This window comes from Zonotrichia albicollis, chromosome 3 (genome assembly GCF_047830755.1).
Source record: "Zonotrichia albicollis isolate bZonAlb1 chromosome 3, bZonAlb1.hap1, whole genome shotgun sequence".
In the NCBI taxonomy this organism is placed as follows: domain Eukaryota; kingdom Metazoa; phylum Chordata; class Aves; order Passeriformes; family Passerellidae; genus Zonotrichia; species Zonotrichia albicollis.
This window is the reverse complement of record NC_133821.1, coordinates 17216189-17244005: the sequence shown is the minus strand read 5'-3', so window position 1 is coordinate 17244005 and position 27817 is coordinate 17216189. Positions and strand designations below refer to the sequence as shown.

Sequence of the window (27817 nt, the reverse complement as noted above, 5' to 3'; positions counted from 1 at the left end):
TTCCTTCAGCATTTAACAAGAAGGGAGAACAGAAATCTACTGTCACAGCTCTTGCTTTTCACTACACCTGTTTGTGACACTGAACAATCATTCCCTGTTCAATTTTCGGCTGTTTGGATGGCCTGGAAAGGCCCGGGGTGGCCTTGGGCAGCCTGCGTTTCAAAGGATGAGAAGAGGCTTCAGTTCTTTTCTCGGTCTCGGTGTTTATTAATTGTTTATCTAAAAGATTTTCTCTCGGCCCGACAGAGGTCTGCTCAGCAGTCAGCCATGAGCACACTCCCCTCCCCTCCCCTCCGGGCAGTCACCTATCTTTATACCAAAGTTACGTGTACAATATTTATCATTTTTCCCCAATACCTTTCACCCTTATTAACCAGTGCACTTTTAGTAATGACCAATCCCAAAGTGCCACCATCACCACAGAAGATGGAGGAGAAGAAGAAGAAGAAGGACAGGACACGCCCCAATTCCTCCATCTTACTTCTCTAAACCCCCCTGTACAGAAATCCTAAACCCTGTGTTTCACCCTCTAATTAACTAATCCCTTCACCATTCACTCCGGTGAAATCCTCCTATCCTCATACAAGTGTCGTCTCCTGTGTAGGATCAAAGTCCAGCCACCAGACACTTCTGGCAACATTCCAGGACTCCCGAGCCCCCCAAGGGTGGTCTCGGTGACTCAGCACCTCAGTCCTGAGGTGCTGAGATCCCACAATTCCCAATCAAAAAAAAAAAAAAATTAAAAATGCACAATGATCACCTGACCAACTCTTCCAGGATGCTTCAGTGCTAAACCTCCACTGGAGACAGCAGCAGCCACATTTCCTTCTTGGTCAATAACAACTGCACCAACTGTATCCAAGGTTCCTGAGTCATTCTCCTGCAGGACACACAAACAGAAGAAAAAATCCTAGCAAAAATAGTATATTAAAGTCAGATCATACTCCTTAGGAGTGTGCAAGTGAGAGCCTAGCAACCAAATGGATTTATTATCATGCACCCGTACCCACTGCCAAACATCTTGCCAAAATGCTGCTTTGTCTCAGATAGGACCTTAATAAAACTTCTCCAGTAGCAAGAAAGTAATAAATATCTCAGAACTAATCCAATGCTTAGATCACTCACAGACATGCCAGAAGTCATTTTTTCATAGTGGTTGCCACTTGTCCACTAAGAAATTATTCAGCAACTGATGCCACATTAAAAGGCCTCTCCTAAAAGGCCTGAAAAAGCATTTTCAGAGGCTCTGATCTTTGAAGATGTGTGATTTTTAAAAACTTAAATTAAAAAAAAAAAAAAGAAAAAATCACAACAACCAACTTCCCCCCCCAAAAAATCCCAAACCTACAAAGCACCACCAGAAAAAAACCAAGCAGCTGGTTACCACGTAAAGAGAAAATACTGATATTCTGAGCAAGACAATAAATAGAAGCCTCAAGGAAAAAAAATCTCCCCTAGGACAGATTCCTTCTTCCAGACTTGTTCTCAGCTCAGGAATCTTTGGTGAGTAAAGCAATTGTACCCTTTGTTCCTGTAACAAGAAAAGTTACTTCCATGACTCCTGACTTAGATTTACTCCCCCAGGAGCAGGGGTTTTCCTTAATATCCTTTCCCCATTCCTTAATGCACCACACTAAGTCCCTTTTACAGAAGGAACAGTTTCCCCCTCTCTGCAGAACCCAGGGCAAGGCACTCACACCTCATGCTCCACCACACACACAGCATGCAGTGTACAGAAGTTAAACCAAATAAACAGAATTGATCCATCACCCATCATGTACTCCAGAGATGCACACTGGTGCTGCACAAGCCTCAAGCCTCTTACACAGACCTACCCAGTGAAATAATGCCAAAGGTGATTAAGCTTTTCACACAAATGTGAATTTTCTGGACTAGAATTCAGAAAAAAAAACCCCAAATCACCTAACTATTCAACTTCAAATTATCAAGTTCCCATCATCAATTAAAATTCCCTTGGGCATACTATGTCACTTCTCAAGCATGGTTCCTAGTACTGCAATGCTGATGATACCCTGGCCACACTTAATTTAAGAGAAAACACTTAGGTTAACCCTGTGTCAGTCTGAAAAGGAAAAATATGCAGTACAGTCAGTCTCAAAATGAAAAATATGCTACCACATTCTACAGTACTTTTCAAGCAACGGGAACTCCTAGGCAGGAGTTTCATCCTTGGATTTCACCCAGAGAAACAGAAGTTTCTTCTCTGCACCTACACCTGGATCTTCCCTGGCAAGTTCTGCACTCAAATGCTGGCACTAACCACTCAATACTAAAACAAATTAATGACCCAGCAATAAAACACAGTAACTGCTTAAAGACAGACAGGGGTGAGAAGCTAGAGATCCAGAGTTTCAACTGGTCCTGGGAAGAAGGATAAGCTGAAAAACAGAGGAAGGATGGATCAGGGAGGGTAGGAAAAGTAGAAACAAAAGGATTATGGGAGCAAAGAGGATAAGAAAAGAGCCAGCTCCCTTCCAGGTTCTAAAGATTAAAGAATATTAAGGAACACTTTTTCAACATCTCATGTGCAAATGTATTTTCCAGCTCCCAGAACTCCCAGATACAGCCTGAGCTAAAACAAACCCAGCTCAAACAATACTACTCAGGGGACAGAAAAGACCTTAACCAGCAGAGCAGGCTGCTCATGGATGTGCAGATTCCCATCCTTGGAGGTTTCCAAGACCAGACCAGATAAAATTCTTCCCAACATGAATTCTCTTATGATTTCTCTGTACAGAAGAACTACTATGATCCAAGTGGTGCTATCTACACCCCTGCCCTCTTTTATCAAATAATTTGATAATAATATACATATAATTGATTATATATATAAAAATATATAAACCTACATAATATGTATGTTAAAATATATATCAAATATATATTTGAGATACATATATACATATATAATTTCCTCTTTTTTTTTTTTTAAAGGAAATTATACCCACAACAAAAAACTTAATTAATAGACAGCCACAAATATACAAATCTAGCCTATCAAAGTTTGTTTAAATGAGGCAACTTCGAGGCTGGACATCTTTTCTAAGGGAAGCATTGCTAAGAGAAGGTTGAGTTGGCCCACACATCCTTCTGAAGGAAATCTGTATCTCTGAAGCAAAGGAATTCTGTATTTTTCTTCTCAGTAGTACAGGTTTGGGGTGGGGGGAAATGGGACTGGTTTGTGATTAAAAAAAGTCACTGATATACAGGTGATGCTGTATTTACCCTGACTCAGCAAACTGAAAATCAGCAATGTTCTACTCCCCATCCAATGGGAAAAAAAACCATTGTCAGCATCTTCTACACACATGAACTGTATTGGCAACCCTGATTTCTGGAGTAAAATAAAGAGCTCATCACAATTTAACAAAGGAACTTTTTGTACATCTCCCTGTGGAAAAGCATCGTGTGCCTGAGGAGTCACTGCAAGGCTGCATCTGCTGAGAAGCCTTTCAGTGTCACACATTTCATCTCTCCACATCACATCAATGTGGAAAAGTACAGGGTCCTGTCAAGCTAGGGTCAGGACAATAAAAGCATGTTTAGAAAATATTAGAAAGCATGATTTAGAAAGTATAATACTACAATTCACAAAGTCTAAAATAAGACCAAACTTGATACAGGTCCAATAGGGACTAAACAAGATCCAGCTTGCTTGTCCTTACCTTTCTATTGATTGATTTACTTAGCTACTTACATTTTAAAATTTTGCAGGTTCCAAAGGAAACTTGGTGATATCTGTTAACAACTTCTGTGTCTGAATCAGTTACTAAATTATACTTGTCCACTGCAAATGCAGTTTGGGGTTTTTTACAATGCAGTATTGCAACCTACATATAATCTACTATGTAGTTAATATTTGGCATGGAAAAAAACTGAAAGTCATTGTTATAAATCAGACCTCACATTACTTAATTTGCACCTTGCAGCACGAAAGGAAATTAATGAATTAAACCATGGTCCAAATCCTCAGATTTTGCTAAGAACATGCACACAAAAACTGAAAGATGCTCACCTGCACAAATGCAGAGTTCTATCAAGCATTTTTAAAAAACCCTCCTTCCCTTCTGCACATTAAAAAATTGTAAATATTCATCACTACAAGCCCCTCAGGAAGCAATTAGCAGATTAGGAGAGGTCTGCCCACTGAAAGATTCCACACACAGAGTCTTCTCCCTCTCCACTTGAAAAAGCTTTGAAATGCCATGGAAAGTATTTACCACTAAATCTCATTTCTGAGTATAACTGACAAAATACAAAATTAACCACATTGAAGCAACTAATATTTACATGCTATTACCCAACTATGTAATTATACAAAGCCTGATGAACAATCCCAGCCTTCCCAGTTTTAAAGTTGTTTGGTGTGTAAAAAAGAACATTTTGTTTGATCCTCATGTGCAAGATGAGGAGATTACTCCACACTGCATTTCCACAGATAAAGCCAAAACAGAACATCAAAACTTAACTAGAATGGGTGAAAATTATTTAGGTTTCTTTTCCCATATTCAGTGGATTTTGAAGCATAATTTTGAAAACTGTATGGTTTTATTATCAGAGACCATTTGCACACAAATATGAGATGGAGCATTTATTTCTTTTTTAAGGAAATTTCCAAACTGCAAGACTAAATAAGACAGACACTAGGATTGCCATAGTTGACTGCTACACTTACAACTACCTGCACATAGACAGAAATATTTTCTAAATCTGTTCAGTCTTAATACAGTAACAGAAGCACATGGAACTGTTGATTCCATGCATATAATTCCAACTGGTGTACGCATATGTCAGTACCTAAGTTGAACTAGATAAAAACCAAGCCAGTTTTATTAAAACTCAACCTAAATAATATTTATAGAGTTAAATAACTAAGCTATAAAATACTAACTTACAAACACCAATCTGTTCCAAAAAAATGGTATGTTCTAGGGATTCTTAGTGTCACTTACTCAAACCAAGAAGAGGACAACTTTTTACAGATATGCCGAGATCACTTGTAAAAGTGATCTAAATTTTAAATCTGTCTTTTTATTTTTAAACCTGTACTTTTCTTTTCAATAGCAAAAGACAAAGTAAAATTAGGGTTTCTAGCCAAACTCTGCTAAGCTATTTTCAACAACAATTTCCTCTGGTAAAAGACAGACTAACAGTAAGCAGACAAATATTTACTTCTGATATTTACAGGTGCTTGAGGGGAGAATTAGAGAATGGCATCTGGCTGAATGAACACATCATAGACACCTCCATGAGAATGCTTAGTTAATTTTTGTTTGTGTGTGAATTTTTTCATAGCTATGTAAATCAGTAAGACTCTGCAACTTGAAAAAGACAAAAGTTTTACACCTTCCAAATTTGGTGAAGTTATTAATGGATCTTCCTGTATGCAAATGCATAACCCTCTGCAAATTCTACATTGGGTGAACAAAGAAAAACACAGAAAAAACTCCATTTATCAGGAAATAAAACTCCTGTAGTAAATTACACTGCCAAGTTTTTCCATACAAACTTGGACAAATTTAAACAGCCTCATTCTTCTTAAGGTTGGTATCATCACATTTTTATTGAAAACTAATTTTAAAGCCTGTATTTTTCTTTTTAGCTGGCAATATTTATCAGTAGCTCAAACTTCCAAGTAATTTCAGTGTGTTTTGGTCACAATACTATCTCTTCACACTGGCCTATTAGTTCTGATCCCATTCAACTCAACCTGTGTTAAAACACCTTTTCGACCTTGCTCTCCCCACAGCCTGCAGCACTGACAGAGGCACACAGGCTCAGCTGCAGCACAGAGTTGAAGTGGGTGAGTCAAACCAAAAATTAATCCAGCTCTGAAATCCTGCTGAAAGGAATGGTCTGCAGCTCTAGAGAAGCACAGATGATAAGAAAAGTTACAGGAGTATTTACCAATTAAAATAACTTTGACAAGAAAATTAACTTCAAATTACTCAACTATTTAAATGGTTTTAAACCAGTTATTTGAAAACCTTTTATGAGAGAACAGCTTTGACAGTGTGAGTTTTGGGGCAACAAATCACAAGCCTCATCCTTGCTAAATGACCTTTTTCTACTAGTTTGGGGAGATATATTCTACTTTTTTCTTTTAGAATTTGATCTTTCATTTCTATTTTATTTGGGAAAATTACTTTGAAAACCTTACTTCTGCCTGTAAGGCTGCAATTGCCCTACACTCTAGACAGCATGAGAATCCCATATTGAGAGCATGGGTTGGTTTTCATCCCTGCTGCATGGGCAGGATGTGCCCAGACAGCTAAAACCTGTTTTTACTGGATTACTCACCAGGGAGAAGAGCTCTACGTGATCACCTCCTTTACCTACCAGCACTGGCAATCTCCCACAAGCTCTGCACAGGACTCTGGAGCCCTTGAAATTTCAAACTGCAGGTTGGTAAGCTCCTGCATTGGCACATGTTTCAAGCATTGACTTGCCCCTTATTACATGAACAGCAAAACTGCACAGGGACCCCTCCTCTCCCCAGGTACACTTTCACACTCCCAGGTTCACAAGGAGGGAACTGAAGTCCTGTGAACAGGAAAAGTTCCAAAATAAACAACCTACTTCCATGGCTCCCCCATCCTTAATTTCTTCACACATCTTAAATTCTTTAAAAAAATTAAAATTAGCTCCTTGCTAAAGAAAACATCTTATCTAAGAACACAGATACAAATTGCCTATTTTATCACTATTTGCCTTTGCAGACTACAGAGAATACACTTTTGCTAACAATTCTCTGGGATTTATACCTTATTTAGATCAATACATGTAACTATGCAGGAGTCAGACAGCAATGCCCAATCCAAAGGCCCACAGGCCCAAATAAAGCACAGGCGTTGAATTTCATGACCCATACTTTGATACTCAACATCAAACAAAATACTGTGAATGACATTCTCACAGGTTACCAAAGTTCTACATTTAAACTAAGAATGAGGGGAACAGAGGGAATCCCTGGTAGTTTTGTAGCACAGGTAATAAGGGCCAGGTCAATGCCAGATGCATGCACAGATGCACATGTTTACCTACATGATATTTCAAATTTCACCAATTCCAGTTCCATAATGCAGTGTGCTCAGGAGACATTAAAAAGTGGGAAACAGTGACAGAGATCCCAAGCTGAAGAAAATGTTTTGGTAAATAATTATCTGTTTGTATTTACATCTGTCACATTTCCAGTTCAAAATGAGCAAAATATTTTTCTTAGGACAAACAAGACACAAAGTGATGGTTTTGTTTTCAAACAGCAAGGCAGAAAGTTTTAACTGCACTAAGTTTTCATTATATCATCTAAACATTAGGATGGACAAGGAGAACAGGCTTCTGAGGCTTCATGAGTCTTGTAAGAGATGAACTTTATTAGCAGTCAGCTGTAAGTTTAGGACGACACAATAATTTGAAACAAGAGCTAACCTTTTCATTTGATTGTCTTCTTTTCTTTAGTTGAATGAGATCTGTTTCCACCTTTTCGGCCAACTCCAGCTTCCTCTTGTTCCTCTTAAAAGCTGCTAAACTAAACCCTATAAAAATAGTTCAAAAGCATGTAACTAAGTAAAATTTACTTATTTGAAGCAAATATTGATAAGTCGACATTTTGAAGGACACATCCCCCACTTCTTTACTGATGCAAAAATACATCAATAAAAAGTCAAAAACTAAGTATTCAATTTTCAGTGCAAGTTGTTCACATCTTTTCCTAAGTTTAAAAGTTCTACTATTGTTCAGCAACAATACCCAGGTGATGAGTAAAATATGTGGTAGAAACACAGCACGAACACATGGAAGCTGGACTAAATATCTTTGGCAATGAAGCAGCACTGCACAGAAGAAAACAGACTAAGTGCCTTGTATTTAAACTGTTTTTGACTGCTGACAAGTAAATTGATACCATGTGAGCTCATTCTGATAGCCATGAAATTAGGTTACTATTTTATTACCTTAATCACATATCTGTATGTTTACCCATATATTTCAAGCCACACACAAGTCTAGCAGTAGTTTATGCTCCATAATCCAACACAGTCTAAAGACCACCTAGGTCTCAAGAAGACAAACATCTACTTTCCACATCTAAGCCCTACATTCAGAAAGGAAGTGCTCTCTAAAGTGGACTAAAAAATGAAATTGTTATGCTTAAGAGACCAAAATTACATGTTTCCATTTTAGAAGTTTCATTTCATGAACAAATTGCAGATATTGACATATTTAGTTTAAATTAGTTTTGACTCAATATCATCCCCAGGCTGTTTTAACATCCTCTGTAAAATGTAAAGAGGTGTGGAGAAAATATCTTTTGTCACTTGTTTAACCACACCAAATCAAGCTATTGGGAGAACAGAGCAATGTGAATCTTTTAGTTATACAACTAAGTCACAAATTCAATGGAAACTAAAAAGCATAGGTTTTTCTATAAACTTCATTTTAAATGAAATTCTGAACCTAATTACATCACTACTATTCAGAAGACTGAAACAGCTACATGAAATCTAGTAATATGCTCAATATTGCAGAGCCAATGGAACCCAGAGCTTACATGTACAATTCTCACAAAGTACACAGACAGTGAGCATTTTACTTTGAAACTTCTCAACACAGGTGTCAAATTCACTTAGTGAACTCCCTTTTAATGTTTTTAAGTATATAAAACTGGACCTTAATGTACACACAGCTAGTTACAGTTGGGTCAAGTATATAACTCAGAAAGTAGTGAGAAAGCTGGCATTTCTCCCCAAAAACCTAATAAATACCAGTTCTTTAAAAATGTAAACCCATATTAATCAGCCATCAACAAGAAAGGAATTCTTTCTACTATACAGAGCTGATTAATGCAGACAACACATTTCTATGTTCGAAATGAGGATGAAGAGGTAAAACCTGAACATTTGATAAGAGGGAGCAGACAAAGACTCATTTTAGTCAAGTACTAACTGGCAGTGGGAAGAAAGAAACTAAAAACTCTCACAGATCAAGAGCTTTGTAAACAGGAAGTGCCCCAAAATAAACTAAGCCAGCAGATTGTTCTTAGGAGAATTTTTAAACAGGAGAACTTTTAAGTTGACACAAGTTCACCAAGCACAGCAAATACCTATGGGCAGAGCCATTTGGGCTGAGTAAGAATGGTGTTGGCCTTGGTATTCCTCAAAAGCAGGATAAATATGCCTAAACCTGTTACCTGCTGCTGCCACTGCCTCCTGCCAAGCTGGAAAACCACGGACCTAGAGAGGCAAAAGGGTGCAGGAGCCCACACATGCAGACCTGAACAGGATCCTCGTACCTTAGAGCCCAGTGCCAGCAGTGTCCTGAAACCTCCTGCAGTATCTGCATCTTCACCAGCTCAAACACATGCACAAAAATCACATCAAGTGCACACAACACATGGACTAGCTCCAAGCTGCCCTGCCAGCTGCACAGAGTGCTGCTATATGGCTTCTCATCATCTCCTTGCTACCTTGGTAGCATATTTATCCTGCCATTTTTCCACAACACACAAAATTCTCCAAGCTTTAGAGATGTTTCATTCACTTAAGACTGCAATGCCTAGCTAAGCAACTAATTTTTAGAGGTTACCCTGTGCTTTAAGATAGTTTGTCTTTTGAAAACAGGAAAAAACCTGAAGACTTATTCTGAATGATCTGCTAACAGTAACTTCTTATCTGCATTGTTAATTCAAAGTGGTATCAGTAAGTTGAGAAATATGGGGCAGAAAAAACATCATTATGAACAAAGTACACATCTCTTGGGCCATGGCAGACAGACAGATGAAGACACCTTTCTAGCAGCACTTAATGATGTAGCTTGGAAGAGATACTAGGAGGTTGTGGAGTCCAACCTCCAAAAAAACTCAAATCCAGTTTAAAAGGATTTGTCAGATTCTGAGTATTTTCAACAATGGAGATTTCACAACTCCTCTGGGCCTCTGCATCATTATTTGATCAATCTCAGGTTTAAATAAATAAGGTATTAATTCATACTCCTCAGTTTTGTTCAGTTTATCATGAAATATCATACCTTTCATACCTGTGAGGGAAAGTCAGTCTAGTCAGACATCCAAAGAAGGGAAATTCTTGCGCTGAGGCTACATTGAACTTCAGAATAGTTATTAGGATTAATTTTTACATCAAAGGTGAAGGTTTTGCTTTAGCAAGGATTCATGAATAACAGTCTCATTATTTAAGTAAAATAATTACTATCAGAAATTATCAATTCCTCTTAGGAGGATAAACTAGCTAATATCTGCAAAGTGACCAAACAGCCATGAAATAAAGGACCAGGTTACTCAAAGTAACCTGGCAACTCAAAACCTGGCAATTTTCCTCTGACAGTTTTATGTCAAACTTCAGTTAATAAAAAAAAAAGTCTCAACTCTAACTTGAATCTTAAATTTGGTTTTTTTCTCCCTAGAGTAAGTGTATAAGAACTAAATCAAGTGACAGGCTGCCTGCCCTCAGTTTATTCCTGCCTTTGTGATGTTCTATCTACGCAAAACCACTACAAATGCCATTAAAATGAACAGTACTCTCACTGCTTCATCTTGGTCTGCTAGGGACAAAAGAAACTGAGGAACACAAGCGAGCTCCAAACTACACACACAAAAGATGAAACCAGAGTTTCCTGAAAACACCCTCTAAGTTTGGTCCTTGACAAAGAACACACCAAAACATCAAATTAAAACATTCCATGAACTAAAATACAATCCAGGATTCAAACATGCTTGGTTGACAACACACACACAACATGGAAAAACAACCCACGGAAAATTTGTTTTGCAAATAAGTGCTACAGACAGAAAGAAAACACCTACACACAATTTGAGTTCATAATTCACATTAAATCTAAAACAAAACCTCAACTTTGTGCTGCAAGGACACCACAAAATTTCATTTGTCCTTAATGACAGTATAAAAACCACTCTCACCTTCTCCAACCAGACAGTGCATTCCAAGCTTGAGAAAAGGAAAGGGTCACAACACAGAGACGAAGACAGGAATGTTTTCCTAAAACAAATGCAATATAGCTGCATCAGCCTGATGTTGCCTGGGTCAAGGAGGAAGAGAAGGGCAAGAGAAGCAAAGCTTACTGACTGTGGAGAAAGCTAGGAAGAGCGGTAAGGGAGCTGATGGAATTTTAGCTTGAAAAAGTTTGGTGGTGGTTGTTGTTGGTACTGTGGTTGAAATCTATGGAAAGGTATTTAGTAAAATGTACTTCGATTTTGCTCAAGAACTTAAAAGTTTAGATGTAATTCAAACAAAGTACTTTCAGATGAAATCTCTGGCAATTAATACCCTACCCAGTAACAGCATGGGCACTCCACATCATGCTTAGAAGAATTGAGAATTGAGTCTTGGGAGTATAACCAGCCCATCTCTTCTGCTCCCTCATTTATGCACCTACTGGCATAAATAAAACTGCCTCTGAGCTGCTGGGAGAGGAAGGAAAAAAAATTTAAAGCCCCACAGCTTACAAAATTACTGTTCTTGTTTAAAAGTCATTTTCTCAGGCCTCATCCAGACTGAAGATTCAATGAGTGACAACTGTACCACATCAGTACCAAAGTATTATAAATAAATCCAACCTCATTTACAGTATTTACCACACACCTCTGCTCTTCTGGAACAAATAATCTTTAAGGACCTGGAAATACCTTCCCAATCATCCACATTCTCCCTTCAGCCCCCAAGGTACCACATGGACTCTGCAGTTTGCTGCAACTGTGCCAGAGAGGACAAGCTCTGGTGGAAAATTTGGTCACAGCAGAGCTGAGACAAGTGTGGGGGTTGGCCTGGGACAAGGTTCAGTGGCTGAGCACAGAACAGTAGAAGAAGCTCCTGCTCAACACCACAGGCCTGCAGGAGAAGTTGGCATTAGTGGATGTGGTATCAGAACATGCACTTCATAATATTTACCTGTAAATGCAGCAGAAAAGTCTGACAGGCTCATTTGTTCAAATCTAAGACTGCTGTGCATGTTCAACAGGTTCTGATGTTCCTGGATACCCCACTGAGAAAAGGCCACAGGATCTCCATTACATAATTAATTAGCCCAAGATTCATCTCCTATTACTACTAGACAACAAATACACCTTTTTTTACATGATTTTTTCATCGTTATCACCACCTAACAAGGAGATGAGAAAGTAATTTTCAGCAAGCAGGCCAGTGGAAGAGATTATTAGTCTCTGACTAATGATGAAGAGATTCATATATGCCACTTGTTTGCCACAAAACTTCCACATCCTTTACTCACCTCCTGTACTCTGATCATTCCCTTAGCCCCTTTAACCATTATACTATGTACAGGTAAAAATTTAATCAAAAATCTTGACAGTTCTATTAGATAATGATACAATAAGTAAATGAAACATAACTATTTCCCATTCTACACAGCTCTTCACAAGTTTTTCTCAGTCACCTTTCACAGCCCATTAGAAATGGTTCAGAGAACACAGGCATATGAAAAGCAGAGTTGTCCTATACATGGAGTCCTCGAAACTACTGAATTGTACATAGACTTAAATATAACACTAAGGGCACCTTTTCATTTGTTTAATATTGGTACAATTGATATACCTCTATCTAGTTGTTAATCCTAGCCCTATGTACCTTAAACAAGCCCTCAGATAACAGGCTGTTTATCAGAATACAATTAATTTCTTGCCCAAAGTTAATGCAAAACATTTTCACTACAAAGTCCATGTTTCCTTAAAATCCCCATGCTTTTATAAGCCACATGTATTCCCTTATTTATTTTCAGCAAGGTTGAAAATTTGGAAAATGGCTATATGAATAACTATATTTTCAAACAGAGGAAGGAAATACAAATTTTTAGCATCACTAAATGACAAATCAAGTTCAGGACAATATTCAAACCTTCCTGGCTACAGTGGTGGAACAGCAAGCTGGGAACACAAACCCCAAATACCAACTTTCAATCACACACATTACAAATTATTATGCAACTAAATATTACACAACCTGTAAGTGTCTAGCAATCCTTGCTTAAAATCAAACTATGAATTGAAAATACTATAAAAACCCCAAGAATATTTTAAAATCTCTGAAGTAGAGATAGAGCTCTGACCAATCATATAGCACCCCCTGGCAGACAGTGCTTAGAGTCACCTGGCAGAAACTTTCTGCAATTTATCTTTCTATTCCATATTAAAAGAGAATGCAACTATTGAAGAAGAGAATTAAAAAGGAATATATTAGCAAATGAGTTAACCCACAGGAATTCAAATGATCTTGTGAAGAATTCTGTTGAGCAGTTGCTAAAATAAATGACACAAATTCAAACAGGAAGATGAAAATTAATTTCTTTTTAACAAAGCTATTTTAAATGACAGATTAACACCCCTTAGGCTCGTGTTGGGACTAAAATACTACTAGAGATCGCTTCCATGTTGCCATACTCTGACAGAAACAAAAATGAATGGGGGGAGGGGGGAAGGCATTTAAAAGCATATTTTAAAAATAACCTATCTCTTAGAGCACTATTCTACAGATCTGTTCTTTCCAACACAAACTCAGGGTAAACTGCTGCTCGACACAGCATTACTTACTGCCTCCTGCAAGAATTCTTGTTTTTCATCAAGCAGCTTGGAAGCCTTTCATTCAAAGTGCCTCTGGGCACTCTGGCCCAACCATTTTCCTGGGTACCTTACAGCCACTCTCCTGGCTGCACTCAGCTGCTCAGATTTCAGAACAAAAAGCAACCCTGCTGTCTCCAAATCCAGGGAAGATTTACATCACGTATTCAGATTACCAAGCTTCCTAACCAAATCCCCAGAACCCTCCAAATCTTTCATCCTCCCCTAGAAAACAAAGGAAACATGGTCTGAGCCACTGACCTGAGCCAGGGCCTGAAATTCATAGCACAGTTCCAGCAATACAGCAAGTGTTTTCTCAATACAATAATAATGAAGTAATGAGACAATTGGGAGTGAGATTTGGGGTTTTGGAGGAGAGGCAGGCAATACTGGTAGTCAGGGAGACACACAGTGTCACTAGAAATAGCACAGTCTGCAGTACACTCATCCAGAAGAACTCTCCCTCATTAAAGAATCCAAGCAGCCATAGGATAAACAGGAATTTCCTTGCATGCACACAGTTTAAAAAAAAATAACGTACAAGTAAAGAAATGGTCTGTTACAAGCAGAACTTCAAACCAATCCATAGCAGCCCTGAATCTGTTGAATAAGATGTGATTTTACTGATAACAAAGTTATTCAAGGTAATTTGAGAATTTAACCAAAGAAGGATTCTGAGTAGGATTCTGACAATGAAGCAGCAGCTTTTATTCAGCAAGTCTCAAAATAATGACAATGAGGTAACTCAGAGTTGTAAAGGTTTTTGCAGGTGCTGGAAACTAATATAGATTCAAAAGGAAACAAAAATTTCATGTCAGAAAATGCCACTGTTTACTTTCCATATATGCAGGAGTCACTAAAATATCCAGAATTTAGAGTCTGGAATAATGTAAGGGATAGAGGAAGGGAAGTAAATACTTGCTGTGTTCTTAGATCCTTTCTTAAGCATCTTATTTATGGCTACTCTTGAACTGCAGTTCACAAGTTATGAGGATTCACTGCTGCTGTTTTTGTTCTTATATAACATTATTCACTGAGGTGCTTACAGTCACTTCCACATTGTCAGAGTTACAAGTTTGCTGCATGAGGAGGTGCCTTCCTTCTCTTTGCTTTAAAGACTTAACATTGCAAGCAAATGCAAGATGCTGTCTTATCTTACACCATGTTATCTTCGTCAAAGATAATTTCCATCTCTTATAGGCTGAGTTGATAATTTCAGATAGAAGGGGTTTGGTTATTACTGTGCAGGCAGAGATATTGGCAGTTGAGGATGGACCTCAAATTTACGCTGCATATTTAAAGTGTACTTTGGATTTTTTTTAGAGACTCCAGTGTACAGTAATTCAGCACTTCTAAATTGTAATTACACCTTAACTCTTGGATTACACTGTCAAAGCAGTCTCTGTAGCACAGGGCAACAAAGCACTGGGATAAACCAGTATGGGCTCTGTACTGGCAGCCTCTAGTTTGGGCAGGGATTAACAAATCCAGATTCCTTGCAGACTGTGGGCAATACAGACAGATCACATTTCAGGTGCTTGGTTTTTTTAAAAAGCACCTACTTTGTACACTGCAAAGTCACCAGGTTTCTACAAATGCTAGAAATCCCATTTCCTTACACACTTAACAAACCAAAGAAGACAAAGCACACGAGCCTTGACAAAACCTGGATGTAATTCAGCAAGTAACATGCTTAGAACATGCTTCCAGTTTGGTGCTTAGGTACTTTGATAGTTCTGAGAGAACTCTGGAGCATGACCACAAAGCAGATTGTGACACTTTCTTTGATACTGATCCCAGGGAAGCTCCATCCCTGCAAACCAATCCCACAGCCTAACTGACACCAGCTAGAACATTCTCATCTCAGGTCCAAGAAAAAGGAGACAGAATAAGACAACTTCAAAAATATGTTTTCCATGTGCAGCACAGAGAAGCCAAAACATGTACACAGTTGTCCCTGCCAATATTTACTGCAAGTACACATCTAAATTTGGATTAGAGGCTTTTGAAGGAGATTTGGTTTTTTGTAAATAAGTTACTAAAGATATTTTCCCGATGTTTGGCAATTAGTTCAGTTCTTTCTTTTACAGAGCTACTCAGAAGATACATGATGTTTACTTCATTTACCCCCAGTTCTCCAGGCAAACTTCAGCAAAGCAATGGCAGCAAGCACAATCAAAAAAAGTCTCGCTTTTTTTGAAGATTGGCACATTATTTAACAGAACAGCTGACTTCAGTTGAGATCTCTTTGTTGCTTGGAAACAACATTCTATTTGATTGTTTCTTAAGCATATCGAACTTTCCTTTCCATGGTAACATTGGATAAATTTATTTTGGCTTCTTAAATATTACCTGTGAGTTGCCAATTTCTTTTCACTTGTAACAATCCCATTTTCCAATCCCACTGACCAGAGGTCAATGAAGTACAAGATTTACTTAGCTAAAGACTGGGACAGGAATCAGTGTAACATTTTCTGGAACTGATTCTTCAGGTTCTTGTTTACTCTTGCATTGTTTTTTACAAAGGGAAAAAATCCCAGATGTACTACCATTAATAACTATACTGCAAAATTCACTTGTCAGTTCTGGTTGTTTCAACTGTTTTATTGCAAATTGTTTTCCTGAATAGAAGTATGCTGAATATACTGCAGAGATAAAATGCAAGTAGTGGTCTATTGGAGCAGGATTGTGAAAATCCATTGGCTGGGATTATTTTTCTGATGTTTTTCCAATATAAATTCATAGTATGGATTAGGCCAATCAAACTAGCAGTGGCCATCCTTATTTTTAAACTGTAATGTGCATATTTGTTCTGACTTGGGTACATTGTAGCTAGCAAACATATCATCTGCCAATTAATGTCACAATCCAAACACACTGGTACTAGAAACACTTGAAATCTGTGCATGCAAACAGAATTAATCAAGGCACCTTCTTTTTGAACTATCTCCTGCATGTAAATAGCCTTCCTCCCCCGCAAAAATCTTCAAAGCATTATTTAGTGGTTTTACTCTTTCTAGAGTCACAGAAATAAAGGTGTTCTGCTCAACTCAGCACTACAGTAGTTCTGCAAATGCTGTTTTGGAAAGCAGCTAGAGCAAAAGTTTCAGTCATGTGGAGCTAGAGATCAACACTTTCTCTTCAAAATTAAAAATGTCATGAATATATGTGAAAACCAGTGCAATCAAAACACTGCCACTGTTTCTGGGGTTACACTTCAGCACTGAGCATCCACAATTCTGAGTTGCAGTTGCTAGATATTTACCTACTTTTAAAATTAGACCCAATAAAAGGCTTAATGGGAGCCCTGGCTTTCAACCTCTGATCTAGGGATGGGTCAGGTATTTGAAGGAGTAGTACTGTTTAATATAAAATGAACATTCCTAATCTTCTGTGTTCTCCTTCTTTAGGCACTAACTTCTGATTTTTTTCCTGCATAACCTCAACAGGCAGCACAGGGCATGTTCTCACCTAAAACAAACCACAGACTGGTAGTTATGGCACTTTCCAAAAGGGAAGAGGGCTGAAGAACAGAAAGAAGAGAATCACATCCTCCTTCCCATTGGGTAAGTGCATTCATTTTTAGCCTAGTCCATAGATGAAGTACCAATATAACATACTCACTTTTTTGACAAGAAGCTTTTCTAAGAAATTAAGGTTAATATACAGTATAGTCCAAGTCTGTTTTCTATAAGATTAGGTGAAGTGAAGCCTTAGGTTAAGAAAAAAGGCAAATTACTTTGACAGCTTGTTTAGACAAGAACAATTCTGAACAAAGACCCAGAGATGGGTGTAACTGCACAGTCTCAGAGACAAACTGGCACCTGCTGCATTTTGATACACAGCTAGTTGGTGCTGTTAGGATCCAAGATGGATCACAACTGGAGACTTGTAGGACTGAGCTTTTAAAGAGCCTACATTTTAGTTAAAAAGAAGTCCATCCTTGGATTTAGTTCTAGAATCACAGAATCACTTAAATTAGATGTTGCTAAAATGCAGCTAAAGTAATAGTTGACAATTTTTTTCTATTTAGATACTTATCAGAAAATTAGTAAACTTAAACAACCCTTATAGACCATAACACCACAAGCTAGCTGAACGTTCAGAACAATGAAATGATGCACACCTCAAAAGATGAGGCACCATTTAAAGTTACTCTGTCCTGTTCTTCCTACTGACACCACCAGTTTACTCACTTGTAGCCATGATACCTGGAGGACATGCTGGTATCCCGTGATCAACTGCCCATCTGTAAGCTCCTTCACCAACTAAAAAGCTAGGAGACACAGAAGAGGGAGTTTAAACAAAACCATATAACAAATCCCCCTTTGCTTGCAATTATTTTTTTCTACTTGGTTTGGTCAATTTTAAATCATAAGCTGTCTATATTTCACAGGACTGTCTGCTATTAATTACATTTGGCAAGCTTATGTATTTCATTAAAAGATTATGCAGCTCTGACATTAAATTTATTACTGGACAAAACCAAGTGCTAATAAATTTGAAATTCAATACAAAATCAGCTTTCAACTGCAGCTAAAACAGGACAGAGCTGTCTCAAATCTTGCTGTCTATAACAACTTTGCAAGATCCTGAAGACCAAAAGCATGGGATGAGAAAGGTGAGAATGGTATTTCCAGTAAAGCCAGTCAGTGCCAAAGGAATACCAAGCAGTATTTTGAGAAGCACAACACAAGCTAAAAACTAACTTTATTTAGAAGGATTAAGGTCTATTTCATGGAGTTTCATCAATCACTTTCAAATGAGACCAGCCCACTAAATTTTAATTTTAAACATACTTTTAAAAAACCTCCAGCCATCTGAGAAGCTGTTTTCTACTCAGTACTGAACACTTTACCATCATGAGACAGTACACACTGCTGTGACAACAAACAAGAGCAAAAAACATACACACACATGGAACTTCCAGGCAGAGAAGAAAAAGCAAACCTTGTTTCTCCTTAAAGAAATTAATCTTATTGCCAAAAAAAAGGGTATGGTAGTAGCTGGAAATGAGACACTTGCATAAAGCTGCTGTGCAACACAATAAGGGACAACTACTTCCAATCTTATTTCAAAAATGGACAATGAAGTTAAGAATAACACAACTGCCTAATGGACACCAGAAGCAAGGACTAAGAATTTTCAGCAAATTGGGAAAAGTTTCACTGAAATGCCAGAGTTAAGAAGATAAGTCTAAATAAGTTATTCCAGCTACAAAGTGGTCCCTGGGGCTATGCAGCTCTCTCAGTTTCTGAGAACACTACTGATATAGCAAATTTGTTGGCATTAATGCTGCTGAAAGTTTTCTTGACAGTGCTATATCCAACATCAAGCTTTTACTATATAGTATTTTGTGGTGGTATTTTCTATCTTCTATATGACTTAACCAATCCAAGAGGTATGCCCAGTCTTTCTTTACTGAAGTCTCAAAAAAGGTTGATTTAAATGAGAATTTGAATTGTTAAATGCATATTTCTTACCATTGTTAGTGCAGCTTCAGGTAAGAATTGTTCACATTGCAAGATACTGCAGGATAAGTTATTGGGGACTTGGGCAGAACTCAAGCATCTACTGTTACATAAGTTACTGCTCAAGAAACAACCTGGCACTGACACATAACATAAAAAAATTTTCAATATTAACATAAAAAGGTATGCTAACTGCAGCCAAACCTAATTTAGTAGTATTCTTCATTTTCTAAAAGAAGGTGGGTTTGGTATTTATTTTTGGGAAGTAAATAAGTACTTTTCAACAAAATAATTTACACAGAGAGAAGTGTTACGTGGGAAAAACATCAAACTCAACAGTGGGAGTTTGATATATGGTAACTCAAGCACAGGTCAGTCAGAAATAGTGTTTTACAAACAGATTCAGTTGCCTTTTCAATATTTAAAACCAGAAAATGTCACTAGTATTTTATGAAGAGTGCAAAACGGCACCTAAGAGTGTCTCCTAAATGTGATGTGACTTTCAGTTTGTTCAAATTTCCTTAATCCTTAGATTCCTTTCCCTCCCAGAACACACTAAAACACAGTTTTAGTTCCAAAGAGTCTTTAAATCAGACCAGAAAACTGAGGCTCCACATCACCACAGAGATCATCCACCTTTTTTAAACTGTTCAGTTTGGATCTCTAAAGGACACTGTAATCACAGAAAAGTTAAAATAAACTGTTTACAAGACAAAGAGCATCAGGATCTGAATGCTTTGTTGTCTGCACATAAAAACAAAACTACCACCAAGCTTGATTTATTGGGGGAGAGGGAAGAGGGAATAAAGCCAGTGCACTATAAAAAGCAGTCAAAACCACCCGAAGTTTCAAAAGCCTTCAGGCTAATTCAAAATACAATCTTCCAAAGGGAGGGGGAACACAAATACATAAACAAAGGATAAATGAGTTTATTCTCTGCTACTCTGAAAGCTGGGTCTGCACAAATAGGACATAAAGATCTTTCTTGCAAATATATCAGAGTACTCTGTAGTTCTTACAGGCTCAGAACACAGAAGATTAAAACACCCTCCCAGCAAGGAGGTGCTGCTCAATGTGCTTCCCAGTTCCAGGCACACTAGGTCATATTAATAGAAAATATAAGTAAAGGCCTCTAAAATAGTCTTTTTAGGCAATTTTCTCCAAAAACATGATTATGCTGGTGCTGAACACTCCTAACAGGGGCATTTAATATGGGCTGTAGGGAAACAGGCTGCTCCAAGCTAAACAGAAATGTCAGGAAGTTTGGGTCATGGTCAAGGTGATCCACATATAATAAATACAGTTTGTAACATTTAATCATAAAACGTAGCAATCACTCTGAAATCAGTGTTATAAAGAAGAAATTGTTCTGAATAAACACAGAACAGGGATAAAAGGTGGGGTCTCCTCATCCTGGGAACTCTCGCTAAGCACTGCCCTACTGGCTACACAATGTTCGTATCCTGTACATAAACAGGGTAAAGCTGTGCAGAAATTACAAATCTCTGTATATCCCAAGGGGAAACCTGAGGAGGAATTCTTTCCCATATAGTTATTATTGAGAAAGGGATATGGACATGGAGTTAATGGCAGCACTACTAATTAGTTCTAAGAAAGGAGACATTTAGGCGCATTTGTGCTGCACTGCAAATCTTACCAAATCTTACATTTAAGAGCAGACAGATGGAAAGAAGCTTCCTTCCTTAGGTCAAGGTTTCACAGTAGGAAAGAGAAAATCTTCAAGCTTATTACTACAAAACATCTAATCCATTACTCTGTGCTCAAACACCACTCCCAAAAGTTCATCCAGTTTGTAACCATGCAAGTACAAAAGTACTTTCCTTTGTAAAAGTTATACAAAGAACAAGAATATCTTACAGGAGACTATACAATATTTACAAGTTAAATATTTTCTGTCCCTTCATCAGAGAAAGTCCTGACAACACCAAGCTGAATAAAGTATGACAAAAGATGTCAGGACCTCAAAGGTTTTAACAACTGCACCATGCATCCAGAGTTTCTCTAAACTTTATAAATTCTATTTGGATAATGGGATTCTGTGTTTTAAATAACACAACAAGAGATTGATCCAGAAGGACACACTCTACAGAGCAATTTACAGCACTTTAGATGCATCAGTTCAGGCACTTGATCCCTCCATCCCAAAAAGCTTACCATCTCTGAATATCTTAATTCTTACTCATTGAAACTTCTCTGTGGAAAATCAGAAATATACCACTTGGAATTGGTTTTGAACTGCCACTATGAAAATGTATGCTGCACAGGGGTAAACAGGCCAAGCAAACTATCTCCACTCTCCTTTTACAGTGAAAGAACTCCCTACTGCCACTTTCACTAACCTCACAGCTCCTGAATTTTTCCTGTTTGGTCATGGGCCAAGTATTTTTGGCAGAAAACATTAAGCTAGCTTAGATCATGCTATAGAAAGAGTCTGTTCCATAGGTTTCTTTAGGCAGGTTCTTAGGCCAAGCAGTATCTGGAAGATTCCCTAATGCACTACACGCCAATGAGACCCAAAATGAAAATTGTGGATTTTTACAATTAAAAATCACTTCCTAGGAATGACAAAATATGGCTAATCTCTTCTCATTTGACTCTAAATATTCCCAGCTTTGGCAGGGATATATTTCAGTCCCAAAACAATGTGTCATGCCAACCCCAGCCAGAAAGGCAAGACATGAAATCCTCCATTCCATCACCTTTAGGGCACATGAACTTTGTCATTCTGACCTTGGCACACCCTGTGTGTATGGAAGCATCCACCACAGTGAGCCCAAAGCATAACCCATCATAACCCACTAGTATAGACTGTTTCCAGGGTAAAAAATCTGCCATAATAAAATGTGCATTCAAAATCCAGAAGGGGGAAAAGAGGAAATGAAAGTATTTGTCAGGTAACACAAGTGCACAATATTGGCACAATAAACTGCATGCCTTGGTTCCATCTCTCACCTCAAGATTTGAGGTACCCTGCCTTTAAAAGCATCTGCTAATCCTGCACAGTCCTCAAAAGATGTAGTCTTGCCCTTGGTGGGGGCAAGGGGATATAGTTCCTTTTCCACTCAGTATTTTTAAAATAATAGCATCATAAACTAGGTCATAAAGTCACAGCATAATATCCAAGTGCTCTTCCTTACAATAATTCTATAGAACAGTGATGATACAAGTAAAGCAATCCCAAGAGCTTGCTCCTGTAGCTGACTTCAATAAAACTTGTGAAACACCAAAAAACACATTTCACATTCTAATGTAGCTCATTTTCTCCTGACAGCTAAAGAAATGAGCAGCTTACAGCTATTGAACATAAAGTTCCTATTCTTTAGTAAACCTCTCCACAATTACTCTGTTCTTTATCCATTAAAGAAAAGCGTTTAAAATGCAAAATTCGCCTGTTGACAGTTAGATTTCAAGGTGGCTTTTTTTGATCTATGAACTTTTTTTGCACATGACAGAACACTGAAATCCTCACTGTTTACATTGGAATATTGCACCACCCAGCTACAAGCTACTTGGCTAACTTTACAGAACACCAGAGTCAGGAAAGTAAAATGTGTAAACCTAATACTTACATCTTTTTAAACTACATAAATGCTGGTTTAATACTTTTGCAAATACTGACCACTAGTTGGCAAAGGGCAGTAAATTCTGCCACAGGTATGACAACTGATGATAGCAGTCAATGAATAGGAATAAATTATTCAAGTTCTCTACCTGTAAATTTAAACTGCTAATGAAAATAAGGTGTTTTAAGAACAATCAACTCTGACACGTCTTGGATTCTTTCCAAAGTGAGGCAGTAATATTTGGAGTTACTCTGTGTTTAATACTTACCTCTTCCATTTAAGTTTTAGGGACTGCTTGTTTTCATTTTGTTGTAAATATTATTAAATTTATCCTTAAAATAAGAGAAAGTTACTAAATGCTGCACATTTCCACAAAGCCACAAAGGCAGTAAAATAGGAGATTTTTTTCTATAGTTATTAAAAACTGTTGCTTTTAGTTAAAGGTAGACAGAGGCAATGGCAGTAGATTTCCATTTAATCTTGATGTTTTTGGGTGTTTTTCAAAAGGCTACAGTAACAAACATAAGCATTAAATATGACAACTGGAAATAATCAGACAGACAGAAATTATCACAAAATGATGTTGCCATCTATAGCTAATACTTCTTTCCACTCAGTGCACAAGAAGTCTCAAGATGAGAGAACAAAGCTTATCTTCTTTTTAAAGAGACACTATCACTGGTATGTAAAACAGCACCAGCCTTCCTGGGTGAGATAAAACCTTCAAATATTGCATATACTCAGTAGAGATGAAAGACCAAAGGAAAGTCAAGCAGAACAAAGCAATTACCAAGGTGGAATTCTGCCAGCAGAGAGTTTCCCCTTCTGCCCTTCACACAACAATCTATTTGCAACCGAAACTGGATTCTTGATTCCTAAAAAAGAAAAATTAGCAAAAAACGGAACATTAAAATATTTTCCCTCATGGCACTATAGAATTCATTTTGGCAGGGGATTCCTTTAATTTCTCAGAACCCTTTAATTTTCAAAAACCATGACAGTTTGTCAAGTAATTAAGAGACACCTTATGCTTCAATGTAGTAACAACATTTTCAGTTTTCCCTTCACATGCTGTTGGTAGTGACAAATCCTTCCAGTCAACACCTCCATCACTTTTTTTTAAAAGAAAGAACAAACCATATTGAAATAGGAGGAGTGATCTCCTACCATAGAAATCTCATGTAAAATCTATTGTATCTAAGGGTCAAAGATATTTATAAGCATTAATTTTTCCAGGTGGAATTTTCATTTGGATCTATCTGGCCAGAACAGAAATCACAGGACTCAGGTTTACCTGTCTCTCATTCTCAATCTCCTCCTTCCCCATGGTTGGAAGGATACATCTTGTAACAAACAAGGCTTGAAACATTTAATTTTACTATTTATTTTAGATTTATATCTACATGAGGAAGCTATTACCACAGTTTAGAACTATTGTAGGATAAAGAACAAAACTTGAAATCTTGTCAGAGAAGCTGTTCAATAGTAACAGCTAAGGCTGTTCATATACTTAGAATGAAGCCTCAACAATTCCTCTTTGGGACTTGATATCTCTATTTGTTTTACACTGAAAGCTAAAACTAGAAAACAAGAGAGAAACACATTAGTTCTCATAATAAAAAAGTCCCATATGCAAATAAATTGCCTGGGCAAAAAACAAATAAAAAGCCTAATTTAAATACTTGGAATACTTCTTAACAACGGAATTTTTGAAAAATTATCATTCTTCAAATTCATCTCAGCAAACTGAGTCCCACTGTGAATAGTGTGTGGTGTCACACCATTGTGCTATGTCAAAGGATGATCAGTGAACTAACAAGAAATTAACACAAAGTTCCACAAAGAAATTAACACAAAGCAGCATTTCAGGGAGCAGGAATGCCTCCTCCTTTTTTAAAGGAGCAAAATTTATTTAAACACAGCAGAATTTACAATGTGTCCCCCTTCAAATCAGTAACAAAAACCCCAAAATTGATCTTGGCACTTAAATCAGCAGTTAGCTTTATAATATATAATGAACATACCACTCAGTGCTCCAACAGCTCCAAAATTCAATGACTTTCCATCCATTATACTGGCATCACATTCTATCTCACCCAGAAGGTTTAGGTTAGATCCCAATCCTGCATTTGTAAAAGGAGAATCCTAAAAATAAGAATAGAACACTATAAGGCCACATCCATAAGAGACTAGATTTAAATCTCTGTGTAACTGATCTGATGGCACTGATCTTGGTGCAAAGCATTTTCTTATTTTAGTAATTTCATCTTCCATAACAAAAACAAGGGGAATTTGAACAGAGCATCTAAAATTACCACAATGGACAGCTTTCCCCTCTATAGGGTGTGATATACCTCAAATGTAACAATGCACTAATATAAAAACCAATTACAACATTTAAAGATGATCATTTCTGTGCAAGCAAAAGCCTTACAAAACAAGTGCAAATCTCTCCCTCCCCCAAAGTACACTTGGCTTGGTCTTTAACCCATCAAGTATCACTTAAATAATATTTTATAATCACTGCACAGACCAGTCTCCCTTTGAAACTCCTAAGTAGGACACTACAGCAAACCAGAACTGTCCTTTTTCTGAACATTCTAAGCCCATGGCTAAAAACTGATAAAATTTCACTTTGTAAAATTCCCATCTGACCATTAGCACAGGGACTGTGGTCTGGAAGCTTCTTGATTAAAAACCAATTCCTATTTCATAGACTATGGAACAACATTTTAACAACATCATAAAGCTAACTCCTTTTTTGTTAACACCTTCTGTGGCTTTTACCAAACCCATGGTTGTCAAAGAGTAAATTCTGCATGCTAGAACTAAACCCCATTTTTACCCTTCCACTTCATCAGAGCATCACCATGACTTTAAAACCACAAAATTTCAAAGTAGCACAGTTCAGCAGTCTCACAGCTCAATACAATCCCCTCTTCTATAAGCAAGAAATCTAGGACAACGAAATAATAGCTAAACCCTATTTCAGAGAGATGCTGCATGCTTTCAGAGTTTCCTATGTTTGAATTACAACAGTGTAACAACCTGATGTGACAAAGAACAATGTTTGTCTAGACCACCTGTGTATTGTAGAAATATGATCTCTCATTTCACTAATGAGTAATAAAAGCTGAACCAGGAAACAAATTATTGGAAATAGCTCAAAGCTCTGTCTTACATTTTAAATTAACTGGATGGGTTTTGAACATTGTAATTTGCAATGAATTTTAAGAAATAAGAGAGGTGAGCACATAGAAATGAAAAATAAATCTGATGTCAGTTAGCTTTTATTAACTTTCAAATCAGCAAGCAGTGAGTAAATTCAAAATCTGTTCTGCAAGATGTTGATTCAAATTTACAGAGACATGCAAAGAGTTCAGTGTTTGAGTCACCAAAACACTGTATTTCTGAAGAATCATGAATACAAGATCCCTGACTAATACACTATCATGAAACTGGCCTTTATCTTCTGCTTTTTCCTTCTGAAGCAGCCCAAGATTTTATCCCTATCATGACACTTCTTCCAATTCACTGTGTGTTTATTTTTTTTATTTTGACAGCAACACCTTACAGCAAGTAAGTAAATTTGAAAAGATTTTAGGATAATGCAACCTTTAGAGTTTAAAGTGCACAAACAATTTTCTGTAGAAGGGGGATGGGTAGGGGAAAATATGTTTAGAAAAAGATGATGGCCTTGAAAAGGCAGCAGATTCAGAGTAGCTACTGGCTTAACTGGCTTCATTGCTCCCCAGGCTCTACAAATATGAAGAAAACTAAGTCAGTGAAGTTTAGGAAAAACAAGAGCAGATAAGTAGTGGAAGGAGTTGAAAGCAAACAGTGAAAGGTACTTGGAAGACACAGTAAAATCAGGAATGCTTAGGATGACCAATGCTTCCTCCTAGTGCAATCCAAGCCCTCTGCCCCTGGGTAATCAGAGTGCAAAGACCTGTGAGTCTGGAGAAAAATCTCTCATATTCTGTTCCAAACACATTCACTCAGGGCATTACACTTAAAAGAATTAGCAAAGAGCAAGAATGTTGTGCTCCACAGATTTGTCACTGCCGAAGCAGAGGCAGCTGTTATCCTAAGAGTAGATGTCATGGCCAAATCCAGGGAGTAAGAAGGATCCACCAGAAAGAAGTCCTGGTAACACTGTCCAGAACCCCTCTGCACTCAAGGCACAAAGGTCTCTGCTATCTGGTAAAGGCAATAATCAAAAAAGGCCAGGGAAAAAATACAGGATACAGAGTTCACTTTATTTCTAAGGAGCTGTATGTGCTACATGCTTTGGCATAGCACCTTCACTGGCACCACCTCAAGGATGCACCAAGATAATAATTTACTCAGAGGATCTAAGAGAATGTCACCTATTCCTCCCTACAGAATATTTATTAGAATACTACAGAATTTTTGATAAATAAGAACTCCACACCAAATTGCAGGTGTCTCTTTGGTGGGGTAACTCTCATATTAGGACACAGAAGGAATCTCACACAAGTAACTTCTCCAGTAAAAAGAAATAAAGACCAAATTCCAAGCATCTGTTCAAAATTTCTGTGGAGTTTCAATTGGCTGTAGAATCAGATTGCATTCAATTAAGAAAACAGGCTCAGAATTCCTAAGAGGAAGATGATTTAACTTCACACATCTGAAAAGCAATCTGAAAACAGCTTTAGAGAACCTGGGTGTGAACCCACAGAATTTTTGATACCTACTTAAGTTTCTCTGAGGTGAGATAAAAGCCTTTGAAACAATGTGAGGGAAAACCTTCATAAAAAAATGGAAACAAGACCTTCACACCTACTTCTATAAATAGGCAAGAATACATGATAGACATGGAATAGACATGAAATACACCACACAAATACAACCTCTACTTGAAAACATGAATCTCTGTGAAGTTTGACCAAAAGATTTCAAGAGTCTGATATGCAAGTGGAAGAATATAATGTATGAACATTAAGGTGTATTTTGAAATGAAAATTCAAAACTTACAAGGAATGCAGAAACAGAAGCATGAATGCCTTCAAAGAGGCGAGAAACAAACTGACCCAAGTGAAAGTCTCTTCATACCCTCAGACAGAAAAGTGAAGCACTGCAAGACCTGACTAGCATAAAATCGGGAAGAACCCAGCCAA

At 37.5% G+C, this 27817-nt stretch overlaps 1 protein-coding gene across 4 annotated transcripts in view; it reads right to left on the bottom strand.

Moving 5' to 3' along the window:
• Nucleotides 1–27817, bottom strand: part of TASP1 (taspase 1) — an 80122-nt gene that overhangs the window by 40728 nt on the left and 11577 nt on the right. For 3 of the 4 annotated variants that reach the window (XM_005488504.4, XM_074536855.1, XM_026794473.2), the window contains exons 5-9: nucleotides 24701–24821; nucleotides 23467–23551; nucleotides 17818–17897; nucleotides 7450–7556; nucleotides 761–880 (exon numbers count right to left, since the gene is read on the bottom strand). In XM_005488504.4, coding sequence (XP_005488561.1) covers nucleotides 761–880; nucleotides 7450–7556; nucleotides 17818–17897; nucleotides 23467–23551; nucleotides 24701–24821 — 513 coding nt within the window. The remainder of the gene's footprint in view (nucleotides 1–760; nucleotides 881–7449; nucleotides 7557–17817; nucleotides 17898–23466; nucleotides 23552–24700; nucleotides 24822–27817) is intronic. The other variant, XM_005488505.4, reaches the window with a different exon arrangement.